We start from the raw sequence: 16,575 nt of genomic DNA, 5'->3' as shown, positions 1-16,575 counted from the left end.
GGCCTTACATTTAGGTCTTTAATCCATTGTGAGCTTATTTTTGTATATGGTGTTAGGGAGTGATCTAATCTCATACTTTTACATGTACCTGTCCAGTTTTCACAGCACCACTTATTGAAGAGGCTGTCCTTTCTCCACTGTATATTCCTGCCTCCTTTATCAAAAATAGGAGACCATATGTGCGTGGGTTTATCTCTGGGCTTTCTATCCTGTTCCACTGATCTATCTTTCTGTTTTTGTGCCAGGACCATACTGTATGGATTACTGTAGCTTTGTAGTATAGTCTGAAGTCAGGGAGCCTGATTCCTCCAGCTCTGTTTTTCGTTCTCAAGATTGCTTTGGCTATTGGGGGTCTTTTGTGTTTCCATACAAATTGTGAAATTTTTTGTTCTAGTTCTGTGAAAAATGCCAGTGGTAGTTTGATAGGGATTGCATTGAATCTGTAGATTGCTTTGGGTAGTAAAGTCATTTTCACAATGTTGATTCTTCCAATCCAAGAACATGGTATATCTCTCCATCTATTTGTATCATCTTTAATTTCTTTCATCAGTGTCTTATAATTTTCTGCATACAGGTCTTTTGTCTCCTTAGGTAGGTTTATTCCTAGATATTTTATTCTTTTTGTTGCAATGGTAAATGGGAGTGTTTTCTTGATTTCACTTTCAGATTTTTCATCATTAGTGTATTGGAATGCCAGAGATTTATGTGCATTAATTTTGTATCCTGCTACTTTACCAAATTCACTGATTAGCCCTAGTAGTTTTCTGGTAGCATCTTTAGGATTCTCTATGTATAGTATCATGTCATCTGCAAACAGTGACAGCTTTACTTCTTCTTTTCTGATTTGGATTCCTTTTATTTCCTTTTCTTCTCTGATTGCTGGGGCTAAAACTTCCAAAACTATGTTGAATAAGAGCGGTGAGAGTGGTCAACCTTGTCTTGTTCCTGATCTTAGTGGAAATGCTTTCAGTTTTTCACCATTGAGGACGATGTTGGCTGTGGGTTTGTCATATATGGCCTTTATTATGTTGGGGAAAGTTCCCTCTATGCCTATTTTCTGCAGGGTTTTTATCATACATGGGTGTTTGATTTTGTCGAAAGCTTTCTCTGCATCTATTGAGATGATCATATGGTTTTTCTCCTTCAATTTGTTAATATGGTGTATCACGTTGATTGATTTGTGTATATTGAAGAATCCTTGCATTCCTGGAATAAACCCCACTTGATCATGGTGTATGATCCATTTAATGTGCTGTTGGATTCTGTTTGCTAGTATTTTGTTGAGGATTTTTGCATCTATGTTCTTCAGTGATATTGGCCTGTAGTTTTCTTTCTTTGTGACATCTTTGTCTGGTTTTGGTATCAGGGTGATGGTGGCCTCGTAGAATGAGTTTGGGAGTGTTCCTCCCTCTGCTATATATTGGAAGAGTTTGAGAAGGATAGGTGTTAGCTCTTCTCTAAATGTTTGATAGAATTCGCCTGTGAAGCCATCTGGTCCTGAGCTTTTGTTTGTTGGAAGATTTTTAATCACAGTTTCAATTGCAGTGCTTGTGATTGGTCTGTTCATATTTCCTATTTCTTCCTGGTTCAGTCTCGGAAGGTTGTGCCTTTCTAAGAATGTGTCCATTTCTTCCAGGTTGTCCATTTTATTGGCATATAGTTGCTTGTAGTAATCTCTCATGATCTACTGTATTTCTGCAGTGTCAGTTGTTACTTCTCCTCTTTCATTTCTAATTCTATTGATTTGAGTCTTCTCCCTTTTTTTCTTGATGAGTCTGGCTAATGGTTTATCAATTTTGTTTATCTTCTCAAATAACCACCTTTTAGTTTTATTGATCTTTACTATCATTTCCTTCATTTCTTTTTCATTTATTTCTGATCTGATTTTTATGATTTCTTTCCTTCTGCCAACTTTGGGGTTTTTTTGTTCTTCTTTCTCTAATTGATTTAGGTGCAAGGTTAGGTTGTTTATTCGAGATGTTTCCTGTTTCTTAAGGTAGGATTGCATTGCTATAAACTTCCCTCTTAGAACTGCTTTTGCTGCATCCCATAGATTTTGGGTCGTCGTGTCTCCACTGTCATTTGTTTCTGGGTATTTTTTGATTTCCTCTTTGATTTCTTCAGTGATCACTTCGTTATTAAGTAGTGTATTGTTTAGCCTCCACGTGTTTGTATTTTTTACAGATCTTTTCCTGTAATTGATATCTAGTCTCATAGTGCTGTGGTCGGAAAAGACACTTGATACAGTTTCAATTTTCTTAAATTTACCAGGGCTTGATTTGTGACCCAAGATATGATCTATCCTGAAGAATGTTCCATGAGCACTTGAGAAAAATGTGTATTCTGTTGTTTTTGGATGGAATGTCCTATAAATATCAATTAAGTCCATCTGTTTAATGTATCATTTAAAGCTTGTGTTTCCTTATTTATTTTCATTTTGGATGATCTGTCCATTGGTGAAAGTGGGGTGTTAAAAGTCCCCTATTATGAATGTGTTACTGTCGATTTCCCCTTTTATGGCTGTTAGTATTTGCCTTATGTATTGAGGTGCTCCTATGTTGGGTGCATAAATATTTACAATTGTTATATCTTCTTCTTGGATTGATCCCTTGATCATTATGTAGTGTCCTTCTTTGTCTCTTCTGATAGTCCTTATTTTAAAGTCTATTTTGTCTGATATGAGAATTGCTACTCCAGCTTTCTTTTGGTTTCCATTTGCATGAAATATCCTTTTCTATCCCCTTACTTTCAGTCTGTATTTGTCTCTAGGTCTGAAGTGGGTCTCATGTAGACAGCAAATATATGGGCCTTGTTTTTGTATCCATTCAGCCAATCTGTGTCTTTTGGTGGGAGCATTTAGTGCATTTGCATTTAAGGTAATTATCGATATGTATGTTCCTATTCCCATTTTCTTAATTGTTTTGGGTTCGTTATTGTAGGTCTTTTCCTTCTCTTGTGTTTCTTGCCTAGAGAAGTTCCTTTAGCAGTTGTTGTAGAGCTGGTTTGGTGGTGCTCAACTCTCTCAGCTTTTGCTTGTCTGTAAAGGTTTTAATTTGTCCATCAAATCTGAATGAGATCCTTGCTGGGTAGAGTAATCTTGGTTGCAGGTTTTTCTCCTTCATCACTTTAAATATGTCCTGCCACTCCCTTCTGGCTTGCAGAGTTTCTGCTGAAAGATCAGCTGTTAACCTTAAAGGGATTCCCTTGTGTGTTATTTGTTGTTTTTCCCTTGCTGCTTTTAATATGTTTTCTTTGTATTTAACCTTTGACAGTTTGATTAATATATGTCTTTGTGTGTTTCTCCTTGGATTTATCCTGTATGGGACTCTCCGTGCTTCCTGGACTTGATTAACTACTTCCTTTCCCGTATTAGGGAAGTTTTCAACTATAATCTCTTGAAATATTTTCTCAGTCCCTTTCTTTCTCTCTTCTTCTTCTGGAACTCCTATAATTCGAATGTTGGTGCATTTAATGTTGTCCCAGAGGTCTCTGAGACTGTCCTCAGTTCTTTTCATTCTTTTTTCTTTATTCTGCTCTGCAGTAGTTATTTCCACTATTTTATCTTCCAGGTCACTTATCTGTTCTTCTGCCTCAGTTATTCTGCTATTGATCCCATCTAGAGTATTTTTCATTTCATTTATTGTGTTGTTTTTCGTTGTTTGTTTCATCTTTAGTTCTTCTAGGTCCTTGTTAAATGTTTCTTGCATTTTGTCTATTCTGTTTCCAAGATTTTGGATCATGTTTGCTATCATTATTCTGAATTCTTTTTCAGGTAGACTGCCTATTTCCTCTTCATTTATTAGGTCTGGTGGGTTTTTATCTTGCTCCTTCATCTGCTGTGCGTTTTTCTGTCTTCTCATTTTGCTTCTCTTACTGTGTTTGGGGTCTCCTTTTTGCAGGCTGCGGGTTCATAGTTCCCGTTGTTTTTGGTGTCTGTCCCCAGTGGCTAAGGTTGGTTCAGTGGGTTATGTAGGCTTCCTGGTGGAGGGGACTAGTGCCTGTGTTCTGGTGGATGAGGCTGTATCTTGCCTTTCTGGTGGGCAGGTCCACGTCTGGTGGTGTGTTTTGGGGTGTCTGTGGACTTATTATAATTTTAGGCAGCCTCTCCGCTAATGGGTGGGGTTGTGTTCCTGTCTTGCCAGTTGTTTGGCTTAGGATGTTCAGCACTGTAGCTTGCTGGTCGTTGAGTGAAGCTGGGTGCTGGTGTTGAGATGGAGATCTCTGGGAGATTTTCACCTTTTGATATCATGTGGAGCTGGGAGGTCTCTTGTGGACCAGTGTTCTGAAGTTGGCTCTCCCACCTCAGAGGCACAGCACTGACTCCTGGCTGCAGCACCAAGAGCCTTTCATCCACACGGCTCAGAATAAAAGGGAGAAAAAGTAGAAAGAAAGAAGTAGTAGAAGTAGAAAGAAAGAAAGAAAGAAAGGTGGGAGGGAGGGAGGGAGGAAGGAAGGAGGGAAGGAACAAAAAAAAGAAAGAAAGAAGATAAAGTAAAATAAAATAAAGTAAGATAAAATATAATAGTTATTAAAATAAAAAATAATTAAGAGAAAAAACAAAACAAACAAAAAAACGGATGGATAGAACCCTACGACAAATGGTGGAAGCAAAGCTATACTGACAAAATCTCACACAGAAGCATACACATACACACTCACAAAAAGAGGAAAAGGGGAAGAAATCATAAATCTTGCTCTCAAAGTCCACCGCCTCAATTTGGGATGATTCGTTGTCTATTCATGTATTCCACAGATGCAGGGTACATCAGGTTGATTGTGGAGCTTTTATCTGCTGTTTCTGAGGCTGCTGGGAGAGATTTCCCTTTCTCTTCTTTGTTCTCACAGCTCCCAGGGGCTCAGCTTTGGATTTGGCCCCTCCTCTGCGTGTAGGTGGCCGGAGGGCGTCTGTACTTCGCTCAGACAGGATGGGGTTAAAGGAGCAGGTGATTCGGCGCCTCTGGCTCACTCAGGCCGGGGGGAGGGAGGGGCACGGAGTGCTGGGCGAGCTTGCGGCGGCAGAGGCCGGCGTGACGTTGCACCAGCCTGAGGCGCACTGTATGTTCTCCCGGGGGAGTCGTCCCTGTATCCCGGGACCCTGGCAGTGGCGGGCTGCACAGGCTCCCCGGAACGGGGGTGTGGACAGTGACCTGTGCTCGCACACAGGCTTCTTGGTGGCGGCAGCAGCAGCCTTAGCTTCTCATGCGCGTCTCTGGGGTCCACGCTTTTTGCCGCGGCTCGTGCCCGTCTCTGGAGCTCCTTAAAGCAGCGTTCTTAATCCCCTCTCCTCTCGCACCAGGAAACAAAGAGGGAAGAAAAAGTCTCTTGCCTCTTCGGCAGGTCCAGACTTCTCCCCAGACTCCCTCCCGCCTAGCCGTGGCGCACTAACCCCCTGCAGGCTGTGTTCACGCCGCCAACCCCAGTCCTCTCCCTCCGCTCCGACCGAAGCCCGAGCCTCAGCTCCCAGCCCCGCCCGCCCCGGCGGGTGAGCAGACAAGCCTCTCGGGCTGGTGAGTGCCGGTCGCCACCGATCCTCTGTGCGGGAATCTCTCCGCTTTGCCCTCCGCACCCCTGTTGCTGTGCTCTCGCCCGCGGCTCCGAAGCTTTCCCCCTCCACCACCCAGAGTCTCCGCCCGCGAAGGGGCTTCCTAGTGTGTGGAAACCTCTTATCCTTCACAGCTCCCTCCCGCTGGTGCAGGTACCGTCCCTATCCTTTTGTCTCTGTTTATTCTTTTTTCTTTTGCCCTACCCAGATACGTGGGGAGTTTCTTGCCTTTTGGGAGGTCTGAGGTCTTCTGCCAGCGTTCAGTAGGTGTTCTGTAGGAGTTGTTCCACGTGTAGATGTATTTCTGGTGTATCTGTGGGGAGGAAGGTGATCTCCGTGTCTTACTCTTCCGCCATCTTCCCCACATCTTCTTTATCTATTCATCTGTCAATGGACTTTTAGGTTGCTTCCATTTGCTGGCTATTGCAAATAGAGCTGCAATGAACATTGGGGTGCATGGGCCTTTTTGAATTATGGTTTTCTCTGGGTATATGCCCAGTAGTGGGATTGCTGAATCATATGGTAATTCTATTTTTAGTTATTTCAGGAACCTCCATACTGTTCTCCATAGTGGCTGTATCAATTTACATTCCCACCAACAGTGTAGGAGGGTTCCCTTTTCTCCACATCCTCTTCTGCTGGAATTTTTCGATTTTCATTTTTTGTTTTCCTCCTGTAGTAAACTTATATGGAGGCACAATTCTATCTTTAGTTGTTTCTATGGACAAGGATGTGGGTTTTAGGTGGATCACAAGTCTCTATTTCAAGACTGCCTTCTTCTGTTAGTAGAGTGCAGAGCAATTTATTTAAGAGATGACTTTTGTGTGGAAAGGGAAGGCTTATCTTGTCTTTTGATTTTATGGTTCACTCTTGTTTCTATGGAGTTCTTAATTTTCCTTTCTTACTTTTTACCCTTTCTATCACTTCTCCCTCTGTATACTTTCTGGTCTCACTGCAGGGGTGAAACCATCGCTTTGAGTCCCACCTTCAAGACCTTGCCCTATAGCCTGACATTTTCTTTCTAAGAATGTTTTGTCTACTCTCCAATAACCTTAGCTTGTCTGCTCCCCCTTACTCTTTTCTGCACAGTTTCCCCAGAGTTCCATCATTTCCCATACACCTAGGGATGAGGAGGGAGCTATAGAGGTGGCCTTGCTGGAATTTAATGGCTATTTATCTAGTTATAATTACTTTGAAATTTATAATATTTTCAGGCTCTTTATGATGCTGAAGTTGTGGTCCTGTGTGGTTTTATTTACTCTTTTTTTCTTTTAAATCTGTATGGTGTTTTTCAGAGACTGTGTGGAAAGATTCACAGTTTAGTAGTTACCATTACCCTGGGACAACCCAGAAGTCCTTCCCTTCCCTCTCTGACCATAGTTCTGGAGGAACTTTATTTCTTCTTCCTTATTTTTTTCTTATTTATTCCCAGGGTCAAAGAATGCGAAGTAGGATTTACAAGTTCATAATATAACTTGATGTAAGGAACATTAGCTTCCAATATAGTATATATATATATATATATATACACATATGGGTGCATAGACATGTCAATAAGTTTTAATATATCATTCAAAAAATCCTTTATTGAGAAATTATAGGAGAAAAGGGTGAGTTTCATAACTTTCAAAATTCTTTAAAAAAATTGTTTTCAAAATCGTTCTGGAAAGCAGTGGATATGAGGTTTGAAGATTTGGTTGTAAAGTACTTACTCCAGATAAAAAGCTGTTATTTTCGTTATTACTGTTATTAATACCGAATTATTATTCATTATTCATTATTATTACAATTTTAATTCCTCCACTTCCTATAGCAACAGGTGGGCTTTGCTCTGCAGAACTGCAGGTCTGAACATTTTAGAAGAGAAGCTAGAGACAGGGTGCCCTGGTTACACAATGTAAAGATAACACCTAGAGAAGCACTGGGGAAACCTCATCACTTACCAGACTGCTGAACTTTTTACCCTTAATGAAATATTAGTTCTAGGAGAGAAGAACTGTAGGGCTTTTGATATTCCAGTTTAGTGTTTATCAGTAGTGTTACAGTAAACCGATAGGGTGGTGGAAGAACATTGGCAATTTAATCTTCCATGTGAATCTTCTGGAGGAAGCAGCAGGAGTGAGAGAGAGCTATAAGTGGGTGTCAGGACAGCCAGCAGTTTTTCTTTGCTTCTTCAAGACATTTTTTGGGGGAGGATGTCTTTCCTCATCTTGTTTCTTATTCATGTATCTTCCCTCTTCTTGTGTGGCCCTTTTGACCTGGGATCTGAGATCCCCAAATAGTCTTCTGAATCATACTGGGAAAGGACATAAGAATACAAGAAAATTAAGATTTCCAAGCTCCTATGCTGTGCCAGATAGCAAGGGAACCTTTTTATCTCTTTTTTTAGTCCTTGGTTTTCCATGGGTATCAATAAACATATACAGACCCATGTATACTCATAGATACATACACACATACATACATGCATACACGCTAGTTCCTCCCTTTCTTAACCCGACCCTAAGCAGCTCTTGAATACATTTTGGCAGGATAAAAATCAAAACTTAGTGTTTGCCACTGTAGGGGCCATAGTTCTTCTGCATTTTATTTCTTTGGCTTAGAGCTGCTCTGTCCAATACAGTTGTCCCTAGCCACATGTAGCTTTTAAAATTAAAATTAACTAAAATAAAAAATTTGCTTCCTTAGTCACATTAGCTACATTCCAAGTACTCAACCGCCACGTGTGGCTAGGGGCTACCATACTGGACAATACAGATATATAACACTTCCATCATTGCAGAAAGACAGAGCTGCCCTAGGCCTAGCATATAAACCACGTTCTGTGGCCCAGAGCCCTCTCCCTGAATGGGGCCTGAGACTCTTCCCTTTTGTATTCCTGGTGCTAGCCATAGAGCAGGTGCTCAGTATAATGTTTTGCATGAAACAAGAGAAGATGCTATTGCTTGTATAAGCAAAGTTCATAGAATGCTCATTCTACTAAAAATTGATAGAAAAGTAGTAAAATGTACTAGTAGATTTCTATTTTAATAATGTTTCATTAGAGCATAGTAATTTTATTTTTCTCATCTTTATTAAAATTAGGGTTATTTTTGTTTTTTTAAATAAATTTTATTTTATTTTTTCCCCCCGGCCATGCTGTGCGGCTTGTGGGATTTTAGTTCCCTGACCAGGGATTGAACCCGTGCCATCCTCAGTGAACGTTCAGAGTCCTAACTACTGGACCACTAGGGTATTCCCAAGGTTATATTTGTATAATGAAATTGGTTCAAATGTAATTCAGTACAAATTCACTAAGCATGTGCTATGAGTCGACCTCTGTGTTAAGCACTGCAAAAAGACCACTGCCCTTGCAGCACTTAAAATCTAATCATTAATTAATTGAACAGATATTTATTGAACACAATATTATATGTGCTAGACACTGTTCTAGGAGCTGGGGATGTGTTAATGTACAAAACAGAACAAATCCCTGCCTAATGGGACTAACATTTCAGTGGGAAGAGACAGGCAATATACAAGATAAATAAATAAGTTATATAGTATTTTAATGGATGATAATGTTAGGGAGAGAAAAATAGCAGGGATTGAGATAGAGGGTGCTGGCGGGAGTGTTGTAATCTCACATAGTGTGGTCAGGGAAGGCCTCACTGGGGTGACATTTGAACGAAAACTGAAAAGACAGTGAATCCATGCATTATCTAGGGGGAGAGCATTCCAAGCAGAGGAAACAGCAACTTTTAAAGCCTGAGGTAGGGGTACTTTTGGCATTTTAGAAGAACAGGAAAGAGTTCAGTGTGGCTGGAAAGAGTGAGAGAGAGAGGGTAGTGTGAGAGAAGGTAAGAGGGGTGAGAGAGGGTCAGATCACATAGAGCCTTGTGGGCTGTTGAAGGACTTTGGCTTTTACTCTGAGTGAAATGGGGAGCCACGGAAGAGTTTTGACAGAGGAGAGTCATGATCCAACTTAGAGTTTACAGAATTATTCTATCTGCCATGTTGCAAATAGACTGAAGGGGACAAGAGTAAAATCCACTGGATTTGCTGATGGACTGGCCTTGGAAGTGTCCTGCACCAACAATTAGTAGATGGTATAAGGCATGATTTAACTCATGATAATAAACTGAATCTGGAGGTTGGTAAGCAGATGGGCCTGAGTGAAGGTATGTGTAGGCAAGTAATAGAAGATATGGTTGGAGATGATGGGTGAGACTGGTGGTGTCAGTGACAGAAATAGGGAATTCAGGAGGGGGAATAGGGTAAATGGGGGTAGTTTTGGACATGTTGAATTTGAGGTGATGGTGGAATCTCAGAGTAGGGACATGTTGGGAGTTTAGGATATGGAATTAGAGGTCAGGTGGGAAAAGTTGGTGCTACAGTCAAGCTTTGGATGTTCTTAGGTAGAGGTGCTGGTTGAAGACAAGAGAATGAATGAGCTGCTTTATATTGAGAGATAAAAGCAGAGGATCAAGGACTAGAGCCAAAAAAACAACAAACAAACAAACAACACCCACAGTGATAAGGTAGGTAGAGGAAGTAGAACCAACAGAAGAAATAAAAGGACCCAGTGGAAGCCAAGGGAACCTGCATCTCAAGGAGGAGTTGATCAAGAGTGCCAGATGTCCAAGAGAGAGAAAGGAGAACGGTACTAGAGGAAGAGCTGTCAGACTTGGCAAGAAACATTTTAGTGAGGTGAGTGGGCTGGAAGCTAGATCATGAGGGTTGAGAAGGGAAGGGATACTGAGAAACAGAACAAAAAGACATCAGCTTACTGTGATGATTTTCAAAGAAAGTTATATGGAGAGCCCTTTTCAGAACACTGGGTCAGGAGAGAGGAAATACAGTCATTCTGTGGTGATACACACACACACACACACACGCACGCACGCACGCACGCATGCACACGCACACAACCCTTTTAAGAAGCCTGTCTATTGTGTTTAGCAATACATACTTAAGTAATCTTACATACCATAACTGAGCTCATAGATTTCTGATATTTTCCATTGTTATCTAATTCAGATTTATCTTGGGAAACTCAACATAGGAAAATTCTGATTTCCAAAATGAATCTTTTCACTTTCCAAAATGAATCTCTGCTTAATGGAGAAATACAGCTTCTCTCCTTTTTAAATAGGAAGCTCCTCATTTACATTTAGATATAAACCGATTTACAAACATTGCATTCATGGTGGGTTTCAATGTGCACAACCATGTAGAATGTAAAGGGAGACCTATGTTTACCACTGGGTTTTCTAAGCTCTTTTTGTGAGAAAATATTCCAGTGCTGTGCCTTGTCCACTTTTCCTTTTTGCCATACAATTTTCCACATGGAATAGACCTTTCATTGTTATTTTCTACTGATTCTGTATGACACATCTTCAGACTGTGTTGGGATGACTTTGCTGAGAAGAAGTCTTTCTCAGGCACTCAAGATGATTCTTGGGATCCCCCCTCAACGAGAAACAGACTTGACAAATTATCCTCTCCTCAGAGCCCCATGGACATGGAGCCTGGTCTGAGTCTTCAAGGTTAGAAAGAGTTAGGTTTGGGATTAGCTTTGATAATTTCTAGAATCAACCACAGGACTTTTCTAGAATCCCATTTCTAGAATCAAGTATAGGACTTTTAGCAAAATTCCTCTAGGCTTTCCATGTTATTATTCTCTTTGTCTGTTATTCTTGCCCAGCTATCCTGGGTTTCCCAAGATATTGCAAAACTTCCACAGAAATCCAGGTGGAAACTTTCTTAGCCTGGCAAGGTAGAGACAAAGGGCTTTGTTACATGCATTGTATTTATCTTTGCTAGCTTCCCCATTCAGTGTGTACTGACCTGTGTCAGCCTGGGACCGGGAAGGGAATTCGTCATGGGGAACCAATATGTTGCTTTGACTGCATCCTGTGTGTTGATGGGCATGCGTCACGGGAACCAGGTAGAGATGGTCATTTTTTTCACTGGTATTAAAATGGAAGGATATTAAACATGTTTGGGCAGAGAGGGCCTTGGGAGCCTTCTTTATAAATAGATGTGAACAACTTATGACAAAAATTATAATCCATCAAACTATTGGATGTTCTGTGCAGTGCAAAAAATTATAACATTACTTTTTTTAATATAAATTTATTTGTATTTATTTATTTTGGGGTCTTCATTGCTATGCGTGGTCTTTCTCTAGTTGCAGCAAGCGGGGCTACTCTTCATTGTGGTGCACAGGCTTCTCATTGTGGTGGCTTCTCTTGTTGTGGAGTATGGGCTCTAGGTGCGCGGTCTTCAGTAGTTGTGGCATGTGGGCTCAGTAGTTGTGCCTCGCGGGCTCTAGAGCGCAGGCTCAGTAGTTGTGGCGCACAGGATTAGTTGCTCCATGGCATGTGGGATCTTCCTGGACCAGGGCAGTTTTAGTTCCAAAGCTGCTACATTTGGGAAAAAGACCAACATCCATGAATTTAAGAGGGGAAAAAATTTTTTAAATGATATGTGAAATATGAATACATGGGTTCGCAAAAAAAAAGTGTTTAGAATTATTTCAATTTCTGAAATAGATTAAATATTAGTTATGGAAAAATGTGAATGAATAGTAAATAAGTGAATTATAATTCTATGTTTTACAGAATTATCTCTAATTTAGAAATATAAGATTTAGAAGTACATCCCTAAAGGCAAAGACCATAATTACTCAAAGTCTGTAGGACAAGTGAATTCTATATCTACTGCTCTATGAATTTTTCACTACAACCTGTTGAATTGCTGTTCTTGACCAGAATTTTAGTTGGGCTTGGTATGCTTAGCCCTATGGAGCATGTTGCAGCAAGTTTATTTTTATCTCTACCTTCTGTTCAAGATAACAAATTGTATGTCTCTTGCCAAAAGGCCCTCTATAGCAATTTAGTTAAAAGAGGATTTTAAAAATGTAAAATTTTCCACAAATGGAAAACAAGCACAAGGTAATCTGAACAACTCTTTGGACCCCATGTGGCCCAGTCTCTGCACAGAAACAACAAGAGGAGTCCAATCCAGCAGTCAGACGTGATTGAAAGGGAATTCCAGTCTTTACCTGCATCTCTCATAGAACAGTGAAGAGATCCATTTCATAATCTACCACAAATTCATCTCAGATTTTTTCTTATGTTGCAATATTCTCCTTTAGAGCCTCTGCCCAGCTAAATGCCTCAAAAGTTTTTTCAACCTTAGTCAATGTGGTTGTTGTTTTTGTTTCCTTTCTTCTAATTCTCAACCTTTCTTTACCTCTTCTCTCAAATCTGCATCTGGAGGGTGAGGAGAGGAAAGCTGAGTGGGCAAAGACAAAATTCTCTTCAGTAGGTGGAGGAGAAGCTGAATGAAAGATTGAAAACCCTCGTATTTTAATCAACCGTATCCCTGTCACAGTACTCTTAATTGTTTCACCTTAGTAGCTTTAATGTTCTCATATATTTGTGGATTGTTCTTGGGCTTATGAGGGTACGCACCTCCCTTCTCAATAAGATAATTGGAAGAAAAAGAAAAGGCATCTTACTGAAAAAGGCCCATGCAGGAAGAGCTGAAACCAAGATGGGAGACTGAATTTCCAAAATTGAAATCAATTCTCAATCTGTAATGTTAGCTGCACACTCTAAAGACCATTTTATCACTGCTTTTTTTTTTTTTAGATATTATATATTCTCTGTAGAAAATTTCAGTGAGTCTTGCATTAGGCTTTTGGCTCCTCTGGGCTATTCGCAGCTGAAGGGGACAAGTGGATTTCTTTGCAGTCAGTCCTCTGTTCTTTGTTCATTAGGTCAAAGGGAGTGTGAACAATGTGGTGAAGACTATTGGTCCAAATGCACAAAAGAGCGAGTGTGTGCTGAAAGAGGTGGAATTCCTTGCTTATGATGAGGTCCTGGGATTCACTCTTGTCATTCTCTCCATCTTTGGGGCATTTGTGGTTTCGGCAGTCACAGTTGTGTATGTGATATACAGACACACTCCGCTCGTGACTGCCAATGACCGGGAGCCGAGCTTTCTCAGTCAGATTTCTCTTGTCATCACGTTGCTGTCTTCCATATTCTTCATTGGCAAGCCATACATCTGGTCCTGTATGGCCCGTCAGGTCACTCTGGCACTGGGCTTTTACTTTGCCTGTCTTGCATTCTTGGAAAGACTATTTCACTGTTTTTAGCCTACAGAATTTCCAAATCCAAAACCCGACTTATATCCATTCACTCTCTTTATTGGAAAATCATTGTGCTAATCTCTGTTCTAGTCGAAATTGGCATATGTACAGCCTACTTAGTATTAGAACCCCCAAGGGTGTACAAGAACATGGAATCTCAAAATATAAAGATTATTCTGGAATGTTATGAAGGTTCTGTAGAATTTTTGTGCTCTATATTTGGGATGGATGTCTTCTTGGCCTTGCTGTGCTTTCTTACAACCCTTGCGGCTCGCCAGTTGCTGGATAATTACTATGAAGGAAAATGCGTCACCTTTGGGATGCTGGTCTTTTTTATTGTCTGCATCTCTTTTGTCCCTGCTTACTTGAGCACCAAAGGCAAGTTTAAAGTGGCCATGGAAATATTTGCAATCTTGGCATCCAGCTATGGTTTATTGGGTTGTATATTTGCTGCCAAGTGCTTCATTATTTTGCTGAGGCCAAAGAGGAACACGGATGAAATTGTTGGTGGAAGAGTTCCCACTGTAGATAAGAACATCCAACTGACTTCAGCCTCTGTGAGCAGTGAGCTCAACAATACCAAGGTGTCAACTGTTCAGATGAGTAGAGTCATGGGTTGCATGTGTCCCTCAGAGCTGCAATGGCGGTATGGTTCAACATTCCCTTTCAGGTGGTTCCCACAGCAGCTGCCTGATGTTCTGGGGTAATTCTGAGGATTTGGGTTCTGGTAGTTTAGTCAAAGCATGGCATATGAAGTCTCATACCATTTATCAAGAATTTGAATAACTGTTACTATTTTTTTAACATCTTTATTGGAGTATAGTTGCTTTACAATGGTGTGCTAGTTTCTGCTGTATAACAAAGTGAATCAGCTATACATATACATATATCCTCATATCTCCTACCTCTTGCGTCTCCCTCCCACCCTCCCTATCCCACGCCTCTAGGTGGTCACAAAGTACCGAGCTGATTTCCCTGTGCTATGCAGCTGCTTCCCACTAGCTATCTGTTTTACATTTGGTAGTGTATATATGTCCATGCCACTCTCTCACTTTGTCCCAGCTTACCCTTCCCCCTCCCAGTGTCCTCAAGTCCATTCTCTACGTCTGTGTCTTTAGTATTGAAATTGTAAACCACTTCATTAAAACCTTTCATAATACTTTGGTATAAGGAGTGCATGGCAGGGAATATAATAGGCACAAGTAACCTAACATGGTGGATACAAATATTTGGGTCTTGAATATGCTTTTTCCCCCTATATCATGGGTGTCTGATCTAGAAATTTACATTAGACAAAGTCACCTTGTGGGGACCGAAACAGACATCTTGTTCTACATCCTGTTAATACCTCTACAGAATAGACAGCTTTGCACTGACTGAGGTAAGAATTACATACAGCTCATAAACCTTCCCTTGGAGCAGAGCATTTGGTAAGAGAATTTTTGTGTCAAAGGACTCTGCATCATACAGAGAATATTGAAGGAACTGAGATGTGAACAAAACTCAGTTCTTTCTTGAATTCATAATGAAAATCGACAAGTTTCTCCCAGAGGGAAGGCAAGGCCTACCTGCTCCAGATTTTCCTGGAGAGTAAGTAGTAAAGTATTTGAGTTTCAAAACAGTCTTCTTAAAAAATAAAAATGAAGGGAATTAAGTGTCAGCAAAGCAGTTATTAAGTTGATTATATAGTGAATATCCAGCTGGCAAAAAAAAGCAAATGTTTACCTACAGCAAGTATTAGAGTGAAAGATTTTTCAAGATAAATTAAGTGATAAATATTTGCCCTCTGGTTATCCAGAGTTAACTGGACTGTTATCAAAATGTTTTCAATCTTCTTTCAGCTATGAAAGTTTTAAAATGACCTATATATATTTATGTGCATATGAATTAAGTGTGTAGAAAAACAGAACTTGTAGAAATGCTGATCAGCAATGGGTTTGGGAAACTAGAGAAAATAAATGTTATTAAAAACAAAATATCAACTGAACTTGCCTGTTTAATGTTTACTGGTATAACCTTACAATGTTAAGATGCAAATTTTATCTAAAGTGGTCTGAAGATATCACTTGATGATTTGGTACACATGCATTGTTATAAAAACTGGCTTATGGCAGATAAGTTGAACAATATGTGATTGTCAAAGGATGATGGTCTAATTTTTATTATTGATTTATTCTTTGTAATTAGTTACCTATCAAGTATTAAAATATTTCTCATAACATTCCAAGATAATATCTCTTTGGATGAATGGTGTCATTTAAAAATTATTTCTTGTGAAAAAAATGACTGTATTCTCTATTAGCACCCGTTGCCTCAGAAGAGAATCTCATATAGAAGTCACTAGTGATACTCCCTGCTGTGGGTGAGCATTTTCTGGTAACCACATGCTGGGCCTTGGGGAGCAGCTCAAAATTAATTTCAGAGTGTTGCATCAAAATAATGTGGTTATCGGCTTAGGGAGTAACATAAAGACTAATTGCTTGAAAGAAAAAAGTTGCAAATCAACACTTTACTCAAGGCTGACCTAGACACATGCAGGTCTGAGCTCTTTTGTTTTTTTGTTTTTGTTTTTTTTGTGTGTGGTACGCGGGCCTCTCACTGTTGTGGCCTCTCCTGTCGCGGAGCACAGGCTCTGGACGCGCAGGCTCAGCGGCCATGGCTCACGGGCCCAGCCGCTCCGCAGCATGTGGGATCTTCCCGGACCGGGGCACGAACCTGTGTCCCCTGCATCGGCAGGCGGACTCTCAACCACTGCGCCACCAGGGAAGCCCCCTGAGCTCTTTTGAAAAATGTTTATCAGGGCTGCTCAAGTCCACAGTATAATATTAATTCCTTTGGGTTAAGCAAAGAAAATTCTTGATGAAAAGTAAACATATTATTGAAAAAGGAA

At 40.4% G+C, this 16,575-nt stretch overlaps 1 protein-coding gene across 1 annotated transcript in view; it reads left to right on the top strand.

Moving 5' to 3' along the window:
• LOC114890338 (vomeronasal type-2 receptor 1-like) overlaps positions 1-14,392 on the top strand; it is a 32,188-nt gene extending 17,796 nt beyond the window's left edge. The window contains 4 exon segments of the mRNA XM_029213742.1: positions 11,348-11,471; positions 13,311-13,351; positions 13,353-13,641; positions 13,644-14,392. Coding sequence (XP_029069575.1) covers positions 11,348-11,471; positions 13,311-13,351; positions 13,353-13,641; positions 13,644-14,392 — 1,203 coding nt within the window.
• The last annotated feature ends 2,183 nt before the right edge of the window (positions 14,393-16,575 follow it).

This window comes from Monodon monoceros, unplaced genomic scaffold (genome assembly GCF_005190385.1).
Source record: "Monodon monoceros isolate NGI ecotype Baffin Bay Population unplaced genomic scaffold, NGI_Narwhal_1 Super_Scaffold_11, whole genome shotgun sequence".
NCBI lineage: Eukaryota > Metazoa > Chordata > Mammalia > Artiodactyla > Monodontidae > Monodon > Monodon monoceros.
This window is presented reverse-complemented; position numbering and strand designations above follow the sequence as displayed.